This window comes from Anabrus simplex, chromosome 10 (assembly GCF_040414725.1).
Source record: "Anabrus simplex isolate iqAnaSimp1 chromosome 10, ASM4041472v1, whole genome shotgun sequence".
Lineage (NCBI taxonomy): Eukaryota > Metazoa > Arthropoda > Insecta > Orthoptera > Tettigoniidae > Anabrus > Anabrus simplex.
Window position 1 is genome coordinate 44,506,379 of NC_090274.1, and position 21,226 is coordinate 44,527,604.

General features: G+C 39.8%; 2 protein-coding genes across 10 annotated transcripts in view; one reads left to right on the plus strand and one right to left on the minus strand.

Moving 5' to 3' along the window:
* Positions 1 to 7,601, minus strand: part of GTPBP1 (GTP-binding protein 1) — a 79,004-nt gene extending 71,403 nt beyond the window's left edge. Inside the window, exon 1 of one of the 4 annotated variants that reach the window (XM_067155063.2) lies at positions 7,585 to 7,601. The gene's annotated coding sequence lies outside the window, so the exon portion shown is untranslated. Of the gene's footprint in view, positions 1 to 3,808; positions 4,330 to 7,292; positions 7,530 to 7,584 lie in introns of those variants that run through there. The other 3 variants (XM_067155060.2, XM_067155058.2, XM_068229528.1) reach the window with 3 other exon arrangements.
* The window catches only part of LOC136882423 (beta-glucuronidase), a 156,174-nt gene that overhangs the window by 8,325 nt on the left and 126,623 nt on the right, over positions 1 to 21,226 (plus strand). For 2 of the 6 annotated variants that reach the window (XM_067155067.2, XM_068229530.1), the window contains exons 1-2: positions 7,629 to 7,918; positions 16,272 to 16,509. In XM_067155067.2, the coding sequence (XP_067011168.2) occupies positions 16,315 to 16,509 (195 nt within the window). In that variant the 5' untranslated portion in view covers positions 7,629 to 7,918; positions 16,272 to 16,314. Of the gene's footprint in view, positions 1 to 7,628; positions 7,919 to 8,350; positions 8,498 to 16,271; positions 16,510 to 21,226 lie in introns of those variants that run through there. The other 4 variants (XM_067155064.2, XM_067155066.2, XM_068229529.1 and 1 more) reach the window with 4 other exon arrangements.

A 21,226-nucleotide genomic window follows, 5' to 3' on the forward strand; every position in this document is an offset into this window, starting at 1 on the left:
GGTAATGCGTGTTAGGTGGAACAGCGTGCAGGACTGACGGCGTGTTTATTACGTAGTGTATGCGCCGTCCACCAGACAGGGACTAGTGGTGAGCAGAGTAATGCGCTCGTGACAGACTCCAATGTACATGCGTACACATACTGAATATCCGTCTTGTAAACTTATAAACCAGTGTGGCAGACGTATGGCATACACAAATGATGAATATGTGGATATGTTTCTGGTCCTTGGTGCATCTGATAACCGGGCTGGTGTTGGCGCTCGTGAATATGCTGCTAGATATCCTCGTTGACGCCATCCAGATTAAAATGTGTTTCGTCGTCTGGAGCTGCCCCTTCGGGACTCAGGTTCTCTCCTTCCACCATCACGTGACAGAGGTCGTCCACAGACTCGCCGTATCCGAGCTACTGAGGAAGCTATTCTGGAGTCATACACCAAGAACCTCAGCAAAGTACATGTAGTGCAGTAATGCAGCTGCTTGTCTTGCAACGCACGGTCGTTAACGTGATGCACGAGCAGGGGTTACACCCCTATCATTATTCTTTCATGCAACACCTGCATCCTGCAGATCGCCATCAGCAGATGCAATTCTGTGAATGCTTCCAACAACAACAGGAAGCCAACGATGACTTCGTGAACACCGTACTATGGTCGGATGAAGCAGAATTCAGTCATGAGGGTATCTTCAATATGCACAATGCCCACCATTGGTGTGAGCATAACCCGCACGTCACCCGCGACCGTGCATATCAAGTTCGCTTTAGTATCAACGTCTGGGCTGGAATATTGGGCGACAGGTGTTTGGGCCCCTACATGTTGCCTCACCGGTTGACTGCATGAAGGTATCATGCATTCCTCTCAAACTATCTGCCTGATGTGCTGAAAGATGTTCCACTACATGTTCGGCAGAGGATATGGTTCCAGCATGATGGTGCACCTCCACACTTTGGAATTAATGTGTGACAGTATTTGGACAAAATATTTCCAGGGAAATGGCTCGGACTTGGAGGTCCAGTTGTATGGCCACTGTGTTCACCTGACCTAAATCCCCTGGATTTCTTCCTATGGGGACACCTGAAGGAGCACGTGTAATCTACTCCGCCGACAAATGTGGAAGAATTATTAGCGCGTGTTCATGCTGCTCTTGTTACTGTGGACGCAGCTATGCTGCGAAGGGTCCAGAGCTGTATGATCTGGCAGGTTGCGCAATGTTTGGACATGCAGGGAGATCGCTTTGAGCATCTGTTCTTCTGAGGACAACGTATTCCGTTGTGAAGGTCATGCGGTCATTAATGTGTAGAGTATTATTGCTAATGTTCTACATCTGAGCGCTCATATTACATGTAGTATGTAAATGACAAGTAGATGTTGTGTTATTGTACTATGCTATCATCTTTAGCATCTCGAAAGTGATATTGTTTGTGTAGTTATTCTCTCCTATGACAGGTCATCTGTTACAACTGTCTATTTCTTATTTGTCTAAACATGTATTTGTTGTTTCAGCATTAAAAAATATTGTAAATGTAGGATACATGGGACTTAAGAAATGGTGTCTTACTGTATTACAGTATGTAATGTCAGATGGAAATTAGCAAATAAAAAATGCGCCTCAATCCAGGATCGAACCCTCGACCTCCTGCATGTCAACCCAAAACTCTACCCACTGCACCAACTGTACAGCTCGACTAAAATGTGCCGACAGTGGTAGTTACCCTACCTGTGGTTACAGCGTTGCCAGTTTGCCACTCTTCAACGTCCTTTTTCTGCAGGATATACTCGCACGATGAAAGTTCGTAAGAGGCATTTTTTATTGCAGACATGTGAGGAGTCACGCTGCGACGCTCGAGTGCGTGAATTTCGCTTCACCCTGTATACTCTCTGCTGAGTTTCAACAGTTCTTTAGTATGTTTCTTGTTTGGTCCTTTTATCAGTTTCTTTGCAAGTCTGCATCCAGGAGTGTTTTTCCAGTTCTCCATTTGTTTCTTTTATCCCCATTTTCCTATGTAGTGTTGGGCTTGTCCATAGGAAATCCTGGATACAGGTTCTGGGCCTACAAAATATGTTTCTGCCCCTTTCCTGGCCAGGCAGCAGATGGAAACCCATTAGCTATAGAGGATTAACACTGCTGTCTCATGGGCTAAAAATTCCACAGAAGATCATAGAAAAGAGATTAAGAACCATCATTGAACCACAGTTAGAGGAGGAGCGATATGGATTCAGAAGTAACAGATCAACAATGGATCTAATTTTTAGCACCCGTATGCTGATGGAAAAGTATTGGGAGAAAGGCAAGAACCTGGTCATTGTATACCTCGATACAGAAAATGCCTATGACAGTGTTATAAGAGATAAGATCTGGGAGTGTCTGAGGAAAAGAAATGTGCCTGAAGGACTGGCAAGGAAAATTCAGATATTGTACACAAAGACTGTACTAGCTGTGTACAAATTGGGGAAGGTCGATCATCATGGTTTCAGACCAAGAGTGGAGTTCAGCAAGGAAGTGCACTGTCCCCACTACTGTTCATCACTGTTATGGACAATATAATGAAGAATGTCAAAGAAAAGTTAGATGAACTGAATGCAGTGGCCTTTGCTGATGATATCTTGATTTGGGGTGAAACAGAAGAGGAAGTACAGACCAGACTCAACATATGGAAATCCCAGTTCCATGAATATAACCTCAACATCAGCAAGACCAAGACAGGGATGATGGCAGTCAAGAGAGAAGGGCGCGAAGCAAGTGTAAAACTAGGAGAGCACCAGCTGGAGTGTGTGGATAGTTTTCCTTACCTTGGAAGTGTAATCTCCAGTGATAATTTGGTCACAAAGGAAATTACAAACAGGGTGCAAAAGGGATCCGAATTCTACCAACAAGTATAAACACATCTATGGGATGACATGATTCCAAAACCGGCCAAACTGATGATGTTTAACAACTATTTCATACCAACATTGACCTATGGTATTGAAGCGTGCACCCTCACAAAAAGATATTCATCATCAAGACTGCAAGCGTCAGAGATGAAATTTCTTAGATCCACCATCCGGAAGACCAAGATGGACAAGTTAAAAAATGAAGAGGTGAGGAAAGAAGTCAGAATAAAGACATCCATCCCTATTAGACAGAATCGGCACATCCAGACTACGGTGGTACGGGCATGTGATGAGGATGGAGCCTATAAGAACAGCCAAAATAAATTTGGAAAGACAGGTGAAGGGGAAAAGACCTGCAGGAATACCTAAAACCTGATGGATGGACATGATCAAGGTTGAACTAGTGGATGATGATCTAGATGACAAGTTGTATATGGACAGGAAGAAGTGGAAGAGGCTCATTAACCGTACCCGGGAAACGAACTGTACAACGATTATGATGATGATGATGACTGATACTTTTTACAGAAAAATATCAGAGTGCTATATTTTCATTACATCCTGAGTAAAGAACCACTGCTATTGGCTGAAATTTATTAAATGTGGCATCACTCCCAGAATTAAACACTAGGCCTGACTCTTCAAGAGACTATGCTATCCCCCCTGACATACTACCAACTGTCTTGAATGCTAGACCAATGGATTTTGTCACTATCCAGGATGTGCGCAAACCAATGATTAATACATCACTTAAGAATCTTTAGGCCATCCCCGTGGTCTAGGGGTAGCATGGTTGCCTCTCACCTAGAGGCTCCTCCCGGGTTCGATTCCCTAGGACAGGGATGGCGGACCTATGACATGTCAAGATGACTTCTGTGGCATGCCACACAACATACTAACACATTTTAATGCTTTTATTATTACACACACTTACACTTAATTCCTGTTGTTCCTTGTGGAACATAGGGCATCAACAAAGCATCTCCATCTGATCCTGTTGTCAGCCAACCTCTTCACCTCTCTCCAGGTCTTGCCTTCTTCCATTGCCTCCATGTGTACAGATCTTCGCCACGTTTGTTTGGGCCTTCCTCTCCTCCTTTTACCCTGCGGGTTCCAATCCAGTGCCTCTCTCTCGATGGCTTCATTCCCTTTCCTCAACGTATGCCCTATCCATTTCCATTTCCGCCGCTTTATCTGTATGGCCATCTCGGTTTCACCCGTCCTTCTCCATAGTTCATGATTGGAGATTACTTCCGGCCAGTAGATGTTTAAAATCTTCCTTAAACAGCGGTTGACAAAGGTCTGCAACTTGGAGGTAATCACTTTAGTCACCTTCCAGGTCTCGGACCCATACAGTAGAACAGCCTTGACATTACTTCGGAAAATGCGAAGTTTGGTCCTGATAGATATTTTGTTGTTCTTCCATACCGGACAGAGCCGAACAAAGGCACCGTTCGCTTTTTGTATACGTTGAGAAACATCCTGTACTGCTCCTCCATCTTTGGAAACTACACTGCCCAAGTAGGTGAAACTATCCACATCCTCTATAGGTTCATCACTGAAGACAAATGGGTCTAGTTTGTTGGTGTTCATCCTTAGGGCCTTGGTCTTCTTTGAGTTAATCGTTAGTCCCACCTTTTTACCTTCTTTTACCAAGTCTTCAATCTTTGATTGCATTTCACCATGTGCCTCAGACAGGAGACACACATCGTCAGCGAAGTCTAGGTCTTCTAACCTATTTGCCAATCCCCACTGGATACCACGTTTCACATTTCGTGTTACATTTCGCATTACCGCATCAATCACCACCAGGAACAAGGTTGGCGAGAGGATACAACCTTGACGTACTCCTGAACGTACAGATATAGGTTCAGATACACGGCCCTCATGTATGACTCTGCATGTATAATCACGGTATGTTTCCTGAATGAGGTTGGTAATTTGTGATGGCACACCATACTGCTTCACTTCCTTCCACATAGCTTCTCTGTTGATCGAATCAAAAGCTTTTTCGAAATCGATGAACACTGCATAGAGGCGAGATGACCATTCAGCACACTGCTCCAGAATTATCCTCAAGGTGTTTATTTGGTCTACACACGAGCGATTTGATCGAAAGCCTGCCTGTTCCCGTCAGAGCCTCAAGTTGATATACTCCTTAATTCTGTTTAACAAAACCCTGGTGAAGACTTTAGTAATTTTCATAGTAGTGCTTCAAAACGTAATTTAAAATATTCAGTGTCATACAAGAAACCACCGAGCGGAGTGGCTGCACATGTTAACGTGCTATGGAAATGGAGCAAATTTCTGCATTCGGGAGGTGACTGGGTTAGAGCCCCAGTGCAGGCAGTCCTGAGAATGGTTTTCTGTGGTTTCCACCTTTCACTTCCAGGCAAAATAGGCCACAGCTGATTCCTTCTACTTCCTTATCCAATTTCATTCCTCATCATTCATTTCACCTTCTTTAGCTCCTCAATTGACGTTGGCATCAGGAAGACGCCGTAAAAACATACCTATAAATTCATCTCGCCTCATCCCCGACCCTGTGTCAAGAAACGAGGACTACAGGGTAGACATACTACAATGACATACAAGAATCCAGTTAGGGAGCAACACTACTGAAAAGGGATACTGCATCATTTTTTTAACCTCAAGATCAGCAAGAGTGCTCAAGAACCTCTACATGAACTTCTATTTTTAATTCAAGAAAAGTGTCATAAGTGTTACAATTGTGTTGACTTCTTGCCATTTTTGTGTAGGCTGATGATGACATGGACAGATGTCGAAACCGGTCCCTTAATAAATTAAATATGTTGCTACATTGATTCGTGCAACAGTGTTATTATATTGAAAAGGTGGAACATTTTTCTCTTTTTAGCATTGCAAGATTTGTCTTGCAAATTTCACATGCATGTGTAAAGAGTATTAAGCTCAGACCTGAGCCCAACTGCACCACCTGTATGTTACTATCTGTAAACAACTTGGAAGAATTAATCATGTGTGAACATGGGGTATGCTTAAAAACAATTTTAATCGGTCAAATAAAAACCACATCTTGAAATACCGGGCGTATATGAAGTTCCATGTGGTTGTGGTTGCTCGTATACAGGCATGAAAAAAGGGCTTGTTAACACCAGGGTGAAAGAACACATCAGGTCAGTCAAGAACATCACTCTTTCATCCTCCACGTAAAATGCTATAGTCCAGTCTGGCATAGCAGAACATTTCTATAGTACAGACCATGAAATCCTCTTTGACCATGTGAAGGTCATCGCGACTGTAAAAGACTCTTATACTCGACTTGTAAGGAAAGCCATAGAGATAGAGCTGCACCCAAATAACATCAACAGGGAAGACGCTTCTCAAGTTATCAAATACATGGAGACTTGTACTCCAGAAGTACATGCATAACACCACCATGGCACAGCGCGACACACTCAAGAACCTGTCGACAGAGGGCGGTGAATCAGTACGGTAACTTCCCTCTCCCAACCACCACAGCACAGCATGACGATCCCTGTGTCCAGTTAATGGAGAAGCCGTGGATAGCATGGTCGTGACTTACACATTCCTTCAAAAAATTTCTTTGCTCACTGTCGGAGGTAGACCTTCACATGCCCTGATGAAGGCCAATGTAATTTGGCGGAAAGTTCGGTTTTGTTAAATAAGTGGCTTTAATCCAGTTCGCATATTTCTTTATTTTAATACAATGAGCCATGAAAACCTACGTTCATTAATTGATGGGTCAATTTATTTACTCCAAGAGCATTATATTTCACCGCATTAAATATATCATTTGCATTCATTATACTCGAAAATTAATCTAGTAAAAACAAGTCCCCGCAAAGAACAACAATTTTTGGAGTAGGCCTATTTATTATTTCATGACCTAACCTCTTAGGCAAGGGTGTTATAATTGCTAAAACTCAATATCATAGGGCCAAATCTTTTCCAAAGAGTGTTTTAAATAAATGGTTTGATAACGAAGCGACTCATATTCCCATATATTGTCACGTCTGTTCCATATTGTATTGATAACTGACCTACGTCATCTTATTCATCATTTCTCCTTAATCGATTCAAAAGTAAACAAGCACGAAACGATTCCTTAAACAGATACAAAATTATAAATATCTTGGAACGCTAAGGTCAAAACTATAATTCGCGTTTCACTCTATAATTTATGTGACGTTTCAACAATGTTAGTTCGAAACTGTTGAGGTTATGCCATATGCTATTTACAAATCAAATCTCAAGAAATGCACAAAAAAGCGCCAACACGGTTGACGGCAGTATTTTCACAAGTTAACTTCGACTAATGTCACTTAACTTATGTATATATCAATCTCTTGTTTACACTCGAGTAAATGTAAACAAATACAAAATAAATCTTGTCTTAATAATAGGAAGGTACTTACTCAACCCGTTATACTGTCATCACAGCAACGAATTGTGAACATTACACGAACGCACAATATTAATTAATCATGTCTTAATGTTTACAGTAACTTATTCACTCACTTTCATCAATGACAAGAACTAACTTAATCGTCAACGCAAAGCAATACGTAAGACACACCAACAATTTTATATTCCATAATAAATACCCGACGTAAGCGGAAGCTCATTCATCGGAAACAATACGCAACATTGAATCTACGTCATCTAATGCTTGTAGAGTTATAAAATGATAAGCTTATGATCTCTTACTTTTAATTATCGACGTATATATTTGCAGTATTTTGCAATAAATTGTTCCTAATTCTTCGCTGTTAGACAGGTTCACGAAAGTGAAAATCGCACATCGCCATTTGCTCAATATTGTCATTCTGCGTTTCGCCTGGATCATGAAATTAAGACACACTCTTGTTTGGAGTGATTTCATTTGTGTATTTTACTGGGATTAGAACAAATCACAGGAAAATAATTGTCACAAAAAATATTATTAATCTACCAAACTTGTGCGGGAGAAAAGGAACTGAGGAAATGAAATTCACGAATGAAGTATCCAAAGAAAATGGAACAACCTGGAAGATAGTTTAAGGTAAAATAACATTCGCGAAAACGCGTAAAACCATCTCGTGTCATGTATGACGTGAAATGATTAACTAATGGTTTAACCTGAAAGCCAACTTCTTTCGAAAACAAAATTCCTCTTTTCATCTGTCAATTCTTCATTGAAAACGAACATAAATAAAGGTACGAACATGTTGCTTTCTTAGTTTTTTTAAATTATAAAACAGCACAGCTGCCCTCTTACAACTCAAACTCTGAAGTTATGCCAACTCCAGTCCAAACCGTAGCCCTGACTTTTCACTGCTGTGCAATCTGTATTGAATTCCATAAGTTGTAACAAAACTGAGAAAGAATTTCAATAGGCCTGATATCGCGTTTCAACGTGCGGTTACATTTCGCGAACGACCATTAACTGCAAGGACTTAAGTTTTAATTACTACGGCTAGCAAAAAAGGCATCCATCAACAAACGTTCGGTATGTCATTATAATTTAACGAGCTCAGAAGACTGCGACGTTTGGTACCGGTACCAAAGTAGCCTTCTTTGAATGCAATTGCAACAAACATATTCTTTGGCAACAAATACCACACCCACCGGCAAGAGTTAAGTATGATATATCATACGTATTATAGCAACGTGTTGATTATAGTCCTAATTGCTTAGTAATCGACACCTCTTATTGTTTAAATCGATTTCCCCTAGGATTATAAATAGAGAGAACTCAAATTCTGAATTTCTAACTGATTTTGTGATAAGAGCTTCAAAAATTACACTATTTAAATTTATCTTCTTCATGTTACGGCATGTAATATCAATTTTATTTTCTATAAGGTGCCGTATTATGAAAAAAATTATGTATAATACCTTTTTTGATGCAAAGATTTTATATTGTGGTACTGTGCCACTTCTGAATAGACCGCGACATTACAACAAAGAATATTAGCCGCATTATAGCGTAGTTCCTACTTTCAAGTAGTGTACGAAGATTATTTTTTTCCCCTTACAAAACTTTGTTTTTGCATGTTACACTGGCCAAACTATACGTATCCAATTAAACAATTACCACTGATCTGCATTCAGGGCTGTCACCTAGGTGGCACATTCCTTATCAGTTGTTTACCTAGTCTTTTTATAAATGTTTTCAAAGAAGTTGGAAATTTATTGAACATCTTCCTAAGTAAATTATTCAAATTCCTCTTCTGTAAATTAATATTTGCCTCTATTTATCCTCTTCATTTTCGACTTTTTCTTCAAATTAAAAACACTATTCCAGCAAACTGTCTATTAACGTCATTCCACATCATCTCTCCACCGACAGTTCAGAACATTATCAAAGGGTAGAGGAAGGTCCACCTATTCAATACCGTTAGCTTAATATAGTGTTCTATATAATTGGTACTGGTACTAGTTTTGAACCTCCATACATTGGGTCACCTTCACCCATGATCTAATTGGAAACATATGTTTATATTCATCCAATAATAAAGAATATAATTTAGTATGTCTTAATTTAAAATATAAGTCTAAAACATTGATGAAGTCTGAATACACATTTAAAACAAAGTCCAAAATGACACATCAAAACTGCTGCAGTTGGTGTTGAACCATGCCATCGTTTTTATAGTAACCAGCTGTTCTTGAGTTGATCTGGGAGTTGGTATTCCTTATCTGTATAGTTGAGCCATTTGATTTATAAATTATGTCTTGTTGAATAGTAACTTGAGTAATGGTTTATATGTAGCTTGAAGGGGAACATTCACAACTTGAATAAGTATTCCTTTTCATCAGATGTAGTGATTTATTGAGACATTTGGTTTGAGGTGAATGTCTGAAAAGGAAATATTTGAACTGAATTACTGAGAAAAGAAGGGAAGTTAGAAAATTGAGATTAATATACAGCTATATGAGACTCACCCCTATGTTTCTCATAAATTGTGTGCGCTTGGCTCGGACACCAACACCAGACGGACTGTTGACAGGGAACAAGAGTATAACTTGTGGGGGGGGGTTAGGTAGAGATGAACTGATTGGTGGACTTAACATGGTTTTTTTTGGCTGTTTATGCTTTGCGTAAATAGGAATAATTATATCAAAGAGAATATTAGGTGTTCCAATGATTTCATTGCCCTACCGGGCAAGTTGGCCGTGCGGTTAAGGGCACACAGCTGTGAGCTTACATCCAGGAGATAGTGGGTTCGAGTCCCACTGTCGGCAGCCCTGAAGATGGTTTTCCGTGGTTTCCCATTTTCATACCAGGCATATGTTGGGGCTGTTCCTTAATTAAGGCCACGGCCACTTCCTTCCCACTCCTAGACCTGTGCCATCCCATCGTCAGCATAAGACCTATCTGTGTCGGTGTGACGTAAAACAAATTGTAAAAAAAAAAAAGTACTGTTCTAAATGAATGTAACAGTTCTCCAATATGTTGAGCATGGCACCCTTCTTAACCACTTTCAATATGCTTAAATCCTGGTCAATTGATATAAAATTATGTTTTAAGTCTATCATGTGCCATGGCAGAGAAACGATTGTATCTTGAAGCATTAACATGTTCCATATATCTTATTGAAAAATTACGTCCTGTCTAGTGATCAGTTGTCAATATGGACCATAATAAAATTCATAACTTATGAGCTTAGAACATCTTACAAAATTGTACAAAACTATTTTAATCCTCCTAGTCAATACTACAGTATATATTTTTTACATCCGATTAAGACAAAACTTCTCACATGTATACCATATACTATATATATATATATATACAAATATAAAGGTCCAATGTTACTGCCTTGAGGAACTCCCCTCCTAATCATTACAGGATCAGATTATGCTACACCACACTAATTCTTGTGAGTTCAATTTTTCAGAAATGTGGCCACCCATTCAATTACTCTTTTGTCTAGTCCAGTTGCTCTCATGTTTGTCAGTAGTCTCCCAGGATTCATACTATCAAAAGCCTTCCCACAGGTTACATGCACAATATGTCAAGCTAACTGGCCTGCAATTATTGGATTTATGTTTATCACCCTTTCCTCTGTACACAGGGGCTAATATAGCAACTCTCCATTCATTTGGCATAACTACTTCATGCAAACAGTAATCAGATTATTACTTCAGATATGGTACAGTCGAACCTCCCTTCTGCTGACAGCGTTGGTTCTGAGGAAAAATGTCCGTTACGAAATGTGTCCACTAAAACAGGTTTGTAAAAATCGGACATTTTAACGGCAAAGAACAAACACCTTAAATGTAAGCATACATATTTTTATTATTTTAAGTCATTTCTGTGTTAGTATTTTATAGAGAGTTATTGTAAGTGATTTTACATCATTTACAGACATTACAGCTTCTTGAAGTAATCCATTGTTACTCATGTTTAACAGACAACTGAAATGCTACGGTATTTCTGTCTCACTAATTAGCACCTGTACTGTCTTTACCTTCTCAAGTTGACTACCTGAGCTCGACCTTATCAGCGACAATCTGAGTTATGAATAGAATGATGCAAGAAGGGAAGAAAATCCCTAGGCAACTTGTGAGTCAACAGTCTCTGGCAGCATTTCTGGGCAATTAGAATTCTCGGAATAGGTCTGTACACCACTAGGTAGAACTGCATTCCGATGTACCTCCTTCAAAAGGTATTTCCTTATGTCTGAAGAATGGTTTTAAAAGAAAGGATGACATGTGGTCCGGCGTAATAAATTGTCCGGCAACGTGTGAAGTGTCCGCTTAAGTCAAGTGGATGGGACAAACTACGATGTCCGCTGTCCGGAGTTCGAGGTGTCCGCTAAAATGAGGCCAATTTAACACTTGTCTTATGTAAAATAAAATCGGTTCCGAGGAAAATTGTCCGTATAGGGAGGTGTCCGCTGAATAAGGGTGTCCGTTAGGGCAGGTTCGACTGTACTACATCCCAGTCCATTGCCTTTAGTATATCCCCACAGTCTGGTGTTTCTTCCACTTATTGTGTCTGGCTCCTCACTTTCATCTTTCCTATCTGACTTACATGTTTGAAAAATTAATAACTGGTTCGATAGAAGGCAGTTCGGGTTTAGGAAAGGTTATTTCACTGAAGCTCAACTTGCAGGATTCCAGCAAGATATAGCAGACATCCGGGATTTAGGAGGTCGAATCGACTGTATCACGGTTGACCTATCTAAGGCATATGATAGGGTAGCTCATGGGAGACTACTGGCAAAAATGAGTGCAATTGGACTTGACAAAAGAGTGACTGAATGGGTGGCTATATTTCAAGAAAGTAGAACTCAGAGAATTAGAGTAGGCAAATCTTTATCTGACCCTGTAATAACTAAGAGGGGAATTCCTCAAGGCAGTATTATTGGACCTTTATGTTTTTCTTCATATATAAATGATATGAGTAAAGAAGTGGAATCAGATGATGTTATCATCATCGTCATCATCATCATCATCATCATCTTCATTTACCGTTTCCAGCTTCCCGGGTCAGGTTGTGAATCAAGGACCTCCATCGCTGCCTGTCTCTCCACCACTCTTCTTTTTTATTCTGTACAGAGTAATAAATAAGTTACAAAATTGTGAGCAACTGCAAAATGACATTGATAATGTTGTGAGATGGACAGAAGGCAATGGTATGACGATAAACTGGGTTAAAAATGAGGTTGTGAGTTTCACAAATAGGAAAAGACCTCTTGATTTTAATTACTGCGTTGATGGTTTGAAAGTTCCTTTTGGGGATCATTGTAAGTACATAGGTGTTAATATAAGCGAAGTCTGACTCGTTGGCTGAATGGTCAGCGTACTGGCCTTCGGTTCAGTGGGTCCCAGGTTCGATTCCCGGCCGGGTCGGGGATTTTAACCTTCATTGGTTAATTCCAATGGCTCGGGGGCTGGCTGTTCGTGTTGTCCGCAACATCCCTGCAACTCACACACTACATATAACACTATCCTCCACCACAATAACACGCAGTCACCTACTCATGGCAGGTGCTACCCACCCTCATCGGAGGGTCTGCCTTACAAGGGCTGCACCCGGCTAGAAATAGCCACACGAAAGGAAAGATCTTCATTGGGGTAATCACATAAATATGATTTGTAAATAAAGGGTACAGATCTCTGCACATGGTTATGAGGGTATTTAGGGGTTGTAGTAAGGATGTAAAGGAGAGGACATATAAGTCTCTGGTAAGACCCCAACTAGAGTATGTTTTCAGTGTATTGGACCCTCACCAGGATGACTTGATTCAAGAACTGGAAAAAATCCAAAGAAAAGCAGCTTGATTTGTTCTGGGTGATTTCCGACAAAAGAGTAGCGTTACAAAAATGTTGCAAAGTTTGGGCTGGGAAGACCTGGGAGAAAGGAGACGAGCTGCTCGACTAAGTGGTATGTAATGCCACATAAAAGGTCCGTTATTGGACATTATAATTTTTCCAGCTAACTCATTCCTCGTTGCCAGCGTTTCCCCCCGTTTGCTAAGTTGGGCATGGCTAGTGCATACTGTGGAGGCCACTGCGTAGGATACTTGGAGCCACCGGCAGTGCCATAGTGCATTGGTATTATAAATTTGCCTATTCAGGACAAATATTTCTGTTTCATGGGAATCAATATATATAACATCTATATCATAAGTGGTATGTTCCGAGCTGTCAGTGGAGAGATGGTATGGAATGACATCAGTAGGCAAATAAGTTTGAGTGGTGTCTTTAAAAGTAGTAAAGATCACAATATGAAGATAAAATTGGAATTCAAGAGGGAAAATTGGGGCATATATTTGTTTTTAGGAAGGGGAGTTAGGGATTGGAATGACTTACTAAGGGATATGTTCAATAAATTTCCAATTTCTTTGTAATTATTTAAGAAAAGGATATGCAAACAACAGATAGGGAATATGCCACCTGGGCAACAGCCATAAATGGAGATCAGTAGCGATTGATTGATTGATTGATTGATTGATTGATTGATTGATTGATTGATTGATTGATTGATTGATTGATTGATTGATTGATTGGTCAACTCCTTTCTCCTTCCAATGCTGACAGTATTCATGGCCCCTTTCTTTTGCCAACACTTTCACAAACTTATTGACTATGATATTATACTGTAGTATGTTAGCAGAGTAGATAAATGAAGACAGAAACTGGTAGCATTCTACTTCTAGGATTTATTAACTAATTACTTATTCTACACATTAACACACAGGCTCACTGAGAACACAACTTGCACTTATAGTACAGGACACACAATTACACAGTTACACACTCTCTTTCTTATTCTCACTGATTCACACAGTCTTTGTTCACTACAACTACAGTCTCATTCAGTCACTCAGTTTCTTCATTGCTCCTGTCGCCGGGCTGAGTGGCTCAGACGGTTAAGGCGCTGGCCTTCTAACCCGAACTTGGCAGGTTCGATCCTGGCTCAGTCCGGTGGTATTTGAAGGTGCTCAAATACGACAGCCCCGTGTCGGTAGATTTACTGGCACGTTAAAGAACTCCTGCGGGACTAAATTCCGGCACCTCGGCGTCTCCGAAGACCTGAAAAAAGTAGTTAGTGGGACGTAAAACAAATAACATTATTATTATTATTATTATTATTATTATTATTATTATTATTATTATTATTATTATTATTATTATTATTATTATTATTATTGCTCCTGTCACAGTCAACAATTCACAGCTTGCACATGGCAGTCTTGCAGTTCAGGATGGAATTCGCTGTCCACACACTCCAGTAGAACTTTGTTCACTGCCCCATGCTGATATCCAGTGTTTTCTTCAATCAATCAATCAATCAATCAATCAATCAATCAATCAATCAATCAATCAATCAATGCTGATCTGCATTTAGGGCAGTCACCCAGGTGGTAGATTCCCTATCTGTTGTTTTCCTAGCCTTTTCTTAAATGATTTCAATGACATTGGAAATTTATTGAACATCTCCCTTGGTAAGTTATTCCAATCCCTAACTCCCCTTCCTACAAATGAATATTTGCCCCAATTTGTCCTCTTGTATTCCAACTTTATCTTCATATTGTGATCTTTCCTACTTTTAAAGACGCCACTCAAACTTATTCGTCTACTAATGTCATTCCACGCCATTTCTCCTCTGTCAGCTTGGAACATACCACAAAGTATTGAATAGGTGGATTAAATTATAACACCTTTATTGTTGTTGAACTGTAAATTTTCAATACAGACCAAAAATGAGATTTATAACATGTAACATACCACTCAGTCGAGCAGCTCGCCTTCTTTCTCCCAGTTCTTCCCAGCCCAGATCTTGCAACATTTTTGTAACGCTACTCTTGTCGGAAATCACCCAGAACAAATCAAGCTGCTTTTCTTTGGATTTTATTCAGTTCTTGAATCAAGTAATCCTGCTGAGGGTCCCATACACTGGAACCATACTTAGTTGGGGTCTTACCAGAGACTTATAAGCCCTCTCCTTTACATCCTTGCTACAACCCCTAAACACCCTCATAACTATGTGCAGAGATCTGTATCCTTTATTTACAATCCCATTTATGTGATTACCCCAATGAACATTTTTCCTTATATTAACACCAGATACTTACAATGATCCCCAAAAGGAACTTTCACTCCATCAACGCAGTAATTAAAACTCAGAGGACTTTTCCTATTTGTGAAACTCACAACCTGACTTTTAACCCTGTTTATCATCATACCATTGCCTACTGTCCATCTCTCAACATTATCGAGGTCATCTTCCATGCTGCACCAGAACACGCGTCGTCCTCCCACAGCAGTCGGCCCCAAGAGACACACACATGACGACAGGCATATAGAACGAGTCCTCAGCTCCAACAGGCGGACACTCCAATAGCACTCAGCTTAGGCTGTAATTCACGCTCATCCACTGACTAACTGCACTCTCCACATCATCTCGGCTTGACTAACTCATACTGCACTCACAACACCAACTGAACCAACCTTGCAGGTCACACTGGAAACACATATACCTGGGCAGCCCTTCAAGATGCATCGGTTACTTGAACCCCATGGAAACCTCCAGATATGGAAGGTTTTTGGTCCACGGGTCTCATTTCCGTATGACTGCCGTGCCGCCCCAAGTGAATGGGGCTCAACCATGGGATGTGCGACTTGGAAGGGGCAAACGCACACAATGGTGACGTCAAGGCTTATGAGTGTTGGCCCCGCCCAAAGTTGGAGGTTGAAATGGCGGACGTAGAGGCCGCACATGCTGCGGTACCATGTGAGATTCACTCTTTCTCGCTAGATCTTCCATATTTCTCTTGTTAGAATTGTGGTAAATAAATACATAATACTGAAAATAATAACCCTTTAATTTCATACATGTGACAACACTGAGAGAATTTATCAACCATATAAGTGATTGAGAATTTTATTAATTTCAGGTAGTTAGATTGTACCTCTATCATCAATGATACAGTTAATATAATGGAGCAGCTCATAAAACTCTTTCTTCTCTCTGCGACATTTGGAGCTGTAGCATCCTCTGATATATTGTATCCTCGAGAATCAGAGAGTCGAGAAGTTAAGTCACTTGATGGTATTTGGAAATTCAGTATTTCGCCGAAAGGGAAGGAGAATATTGGCTTCATAGATGAGTGGTATTCCTCATATCACAAAGAGGTAAGTCCAGAGCTACTCAAGTTATTCTGTATGCAATATATCTGCATAAAAGTGTCATTTGTTACTTCGTTGTTTATATGAAATGCACCATTTTTAACAAGATAAAATACAAATGACTAGAAGTCATGTAATATGTTGTTTTAGTGCCAGTTGAATTCACTTCCTATAAAACCATACAATAGTGGTATGCACTTGACTTATTTCCTTTAATTCCTAGGTGGAACATAGGACTTCAACGAAATTTCTCCAGCTTGTTCTATCTGCCACCAATGCTTTCACCTCTCTCCATTTCTTGTTGACTCCAGCTATCTCCCTGTCTGCAATTCTCTTCCAGGTAATACTTGGTCAGCCTTGCCTGCGACTATGTTGTGGATTCCAGCTCAATGTCTGCCTTGTGATACTTCCTTTTGGTCTACACAGGATCTGCCCAATCCATATTGTCACAGGTCTAACTTTGGCTCTTATTCGTAATAATTATCCTGTGTGATATAGGGTTCCATTCCATTTCTTTGTGAGACACCCACTCCACTTGAATGCTGTTCATTTGCTTCTCTTCTGGAGTACATGAAGATACAACCTTCTCCTGTCCCACCTCCCGTAGCCTATCCATCTTGTTTCACTCAACCCAAGTACCTCCACTTTATACCTTTTAATTTCTGCCATTACTTCTCTCAGTCTGCCAGTTTCATACGTAGTTTTCACATTCATGTCATGTACAGTATTTCTTCTTCTTGCTTCCGAATTTGGCCAACTGTGGACCGCGTGAAACTTAATGCTTTCTGGCCAGCCTTCTTCTTTTCTCTTCCCAGAACTTCTTTATTTGTTCACTCCTTATTTTTCCCTGCTCCTCAGATATTACAAATTTGGGCCTGTTCTTCCGCTGCTCTTCATGGAATTTGTGGTCATCTACTTGAGTTCTGAACTTCTTTCTGTTGAGGATCAATTCTGATGTTATTTTAATTTCTTCTGCGTCCTTCTTAACCTCCTCCACCCATTTTGTTGTCCTCCTCAATCCAATTATATATTTAAATATCCTTTTAGTCAGGCGGTTGTCATTCATTCTGATGAGATGTCCGTAAAATTTCAGTCTTCGTTTTCGCATAGTGTCCGTGATCTTTTCGGAATACTTGAAGAGATCCTCATTTCTCCTTTTCCTCCATGAAACATCCGTCGTTTTCTGAGGTCCAAGAATTTTCCTCAGAATTTTTCTTTCCTTCTTCTCAATTTCTTTAAGTTCCCCTTTTTTATTTAATATAAGGCATTCTGAACCGTACAGTCCCTCTGGTTTTACAACAGCATTGTAGTGTTTAATTTTGGCTTTGTAGGATATTGCCTGTTTATTGTACCTGTTCTGTGTCAGTCTGTAGGCCAGTTCTAATTTTCTAGCCCTTTCCTTGTTTGCCTCCTTGTCTAGTCCATTGGGTTGGATCAGTTCATTGCAAAAGGCGTCTCCATAAAATTTAGCCGGCATAAATTTACTCTAGTTTCTGTAATGAGTTTGTTTGAAATGTGCACGTTATTAGCCCACAGCACCCTAGTACAGTGGAGGGGCTGTCTGCGCTAGACTGCAGAATTTTTCTGTAGAGGTTATCTCCCCTAGACTTTAAAGACCCCTCTTTACCACGAGGCAATGGTTTCTTTTTTGTTTATCCCCAAGAAGAAGGGCTGCCTCCTCTGCCAGCTTTGCCGTACCCAAGGACTCCTCCTCTGTCGTTGCTGCCACTGAAGTCTTCTCCAGAGCCCTGTTAGCCATCACTTTTCAGGGTTCCTGTGGGGCCTTCACAGCTACTGTAGCAGTCATGGGACATATGCAGTCCCTGCTGAACATCACCCCTACAGGCAATCCCCTACTTCATGCCATTGCCTACCTCCCATGACATGGACAAGGGGTTGGCCTTGTTGCAGGCACAGTGCTAGTGTCAATTTTTATACTGTTGTCTCCAGAACTTTGTAATGTTGTGTCATGTTCTGGCTGATGAGAGGCCAGTATTTCAGTATCATTACTGTAGGACTTGTCAAGGCTTAAGCCACAAACTTAACCTTTCAGAGATTCAGTACCGGTATTCCATAACTGTCTGTGAGGGAAGTTTTAATTCAAGACAGCTTTGAGTTCAGAAGGTATCTGAAAGAGTTGGTCTGTTATCTTAGTGCTGTAAGACTGATGCATACCAATCTGCTTGCAGAACAGTACTATTTGTTCATCGATGGAATGTTTGTCACCATGTGGATTCTTTACGCATGCCTGATGGATGTTTTCTGTCAGTTGTTTTAACTTCCAATATTTGTCATTTGATTTTTGCTCTGCATTTACCTCTGTGTCTTTTATTATATTAACCTTCAATATTAATAATATATTAGAAAATACCTGATAAAATATAGCATTTCATTAATGACTAATACCTAAAGAAACATTTAATTAACAACAGAATGACATGTTTCATTCTTCATAGAACATCATCAGATTCTATCAAATCACACTTTGTTTTTAAAGAATGAATGAATTATTTTATTTTTGACTTTATTGTCCACATTGGACCACTTGAGACTTTCCACATTTACTTTTCTTTGAAGGTTGTACTGTTTGGTTCTTGTGATTTGCCCAGTACTTTTTCATTCGTTCTCATTATAATTTTCTAAATTGATCTGAAATTACTATAGTAGTGATGGGCAGTGCTCTCGCTCAAAACTCTCGAGACTGACATCACAGGTTTTGAGACTCTTGCGAGAATCTCGAGACTGATTCTCCTGTGCTGCGATCTGTACGACATCTCAGTAACTACGAGTGTAAGCTTGATAGTATATCATAAGCAGTTCTTGTGTGAAATAACATTCTCATATGGAAATGTGTGTGCCAATGAATTTTGTCAAAAGCCTGGAAAAGTACTGCATGTTCCAAATGAACCCCTTAAATAAAATAAACGAAAGTGAAGACAGAATGTCAGTATTTTAAATGTTTCACAAGTTATTTGAGATGGACATCTTAGCTGAATAATCCCGTATATGTGAATAACTGTAGATAGGATGTACACCTATTTGAATACTAGAAGCGTGCATTAACTTGAGACGAGGCAAGATGTGCCTTGCTGCATATGCAACCACCAGTACACATAAGTGGAACGTGTAATCTAATATTGCTGAGTTTGCTCCAATTCTTTCTACAGGGTAGTGATGTATCTAGAAAAATAAATTTCATTTTATGGGTCTGTATTGAACTTTGATTAAACCAAATAAAATAATAAGTGAGTTATTCCACCTTTTCAATACAAATTAAAGAGTGTTTATTAAATAAACATTTAATGGGACTAGTTTTGACTTTAGTGATGGGCAGTGCACTCGCTCAAAACTCTCGAGACTGACATCACAGGTTTTGAGACTCTTGCGAGAATCTCGAGACTGATTCTCCTGTGCTGCGATCTGTACGACATCATGAATGAGAAATCAATTAACGCACCCACCACCCTCTTAAGACTTAACAATATTGATCCTCATATCAAATTCACACTAGAATCCGAATCAAATCAAAAAATCAACTTTCTAGATTTAACCATCACTAGAAACTCAGATTCTTTCAGTTATAAAATTTTCAGAAAACCCACTCAAACAGCCTCCACCATTCGCCAAGATTCAGTGCACCCCCAGTCCCACAAACGAGCCACATACAACAGCCTAGTTCATCGAGCCTTCAGCATACCTATGTCCAATAAAGATCTAAAAAACGAACTCAACACAATCCGCGGAATCGCAAAATTCAACGGCTTCAGCAATCATTTTATAGAAAGGATAATCAATAAACACAAACATCGCCCAAAAACTACCCTCAAAAAAGAAATAACCAAACCTCTAACATTTTCCACCTTCACGTTCAACAATGATATCTACAAGTTAACCAACATCTTTAAGAAACAAGGCATTAAAATAGCCTTCAAAACCAACAATAAGAACATGAACGTTTTATACAATACTTCACACATCAACAAGACCAGCAGTTTTTTAAAATCAGGAGTTTATAGGATCAAATGTACCACCTGTAAAAAACCTACATCGGGCAAACCGGGAGAAACTTCATTATCAGATACCACGAGCACACTAACGCAATAAAATACAACAGGTTTTCAGCCATCGGCCAACACATGCAAGATTATAACCATAATTTCACCAATATTGAACAAGACATGGACATCCTCGTATTAGCAAACAAGGGCCCTTTACTCAACATAATGGAAAATTACTACATACACCTAGACCAATACTTTAATGCCAGTCACAATCTCAATGAAATCTCAGAGAAACCCAACATACTCTTCGATCTATTTATCACTTTCCTCAGAAACAATAATGCAGCCAACCTAAACTCAATCCTAAATTTAATCAAAGGTACTTTTCCAAGACAGTTACACTTTCTCCCGCACCCTTCAGCCCCACCTTAAGCCCTCTTCCTAAGCCATATTTCATTTCAATACAAGAACTTACTGATTTCCATGATTATAATTTTTACAACACCCCATTTATACTTTATTCTTTGTTAAAAACCTCTTAGTATGTATATTCCTTGTATTATTAACTATTACCATAACATCTCATTTCACTTGTTATTCTTTAAAATAACATTTTCTTAGGATTTCGCCACAAATGATCTTTGCTCCAATAGGCTGATGATGACCCCTAGATGGGTCGAAACTAGTACCGTGTAATTTGTAATTTTGTGAATATATTGTAG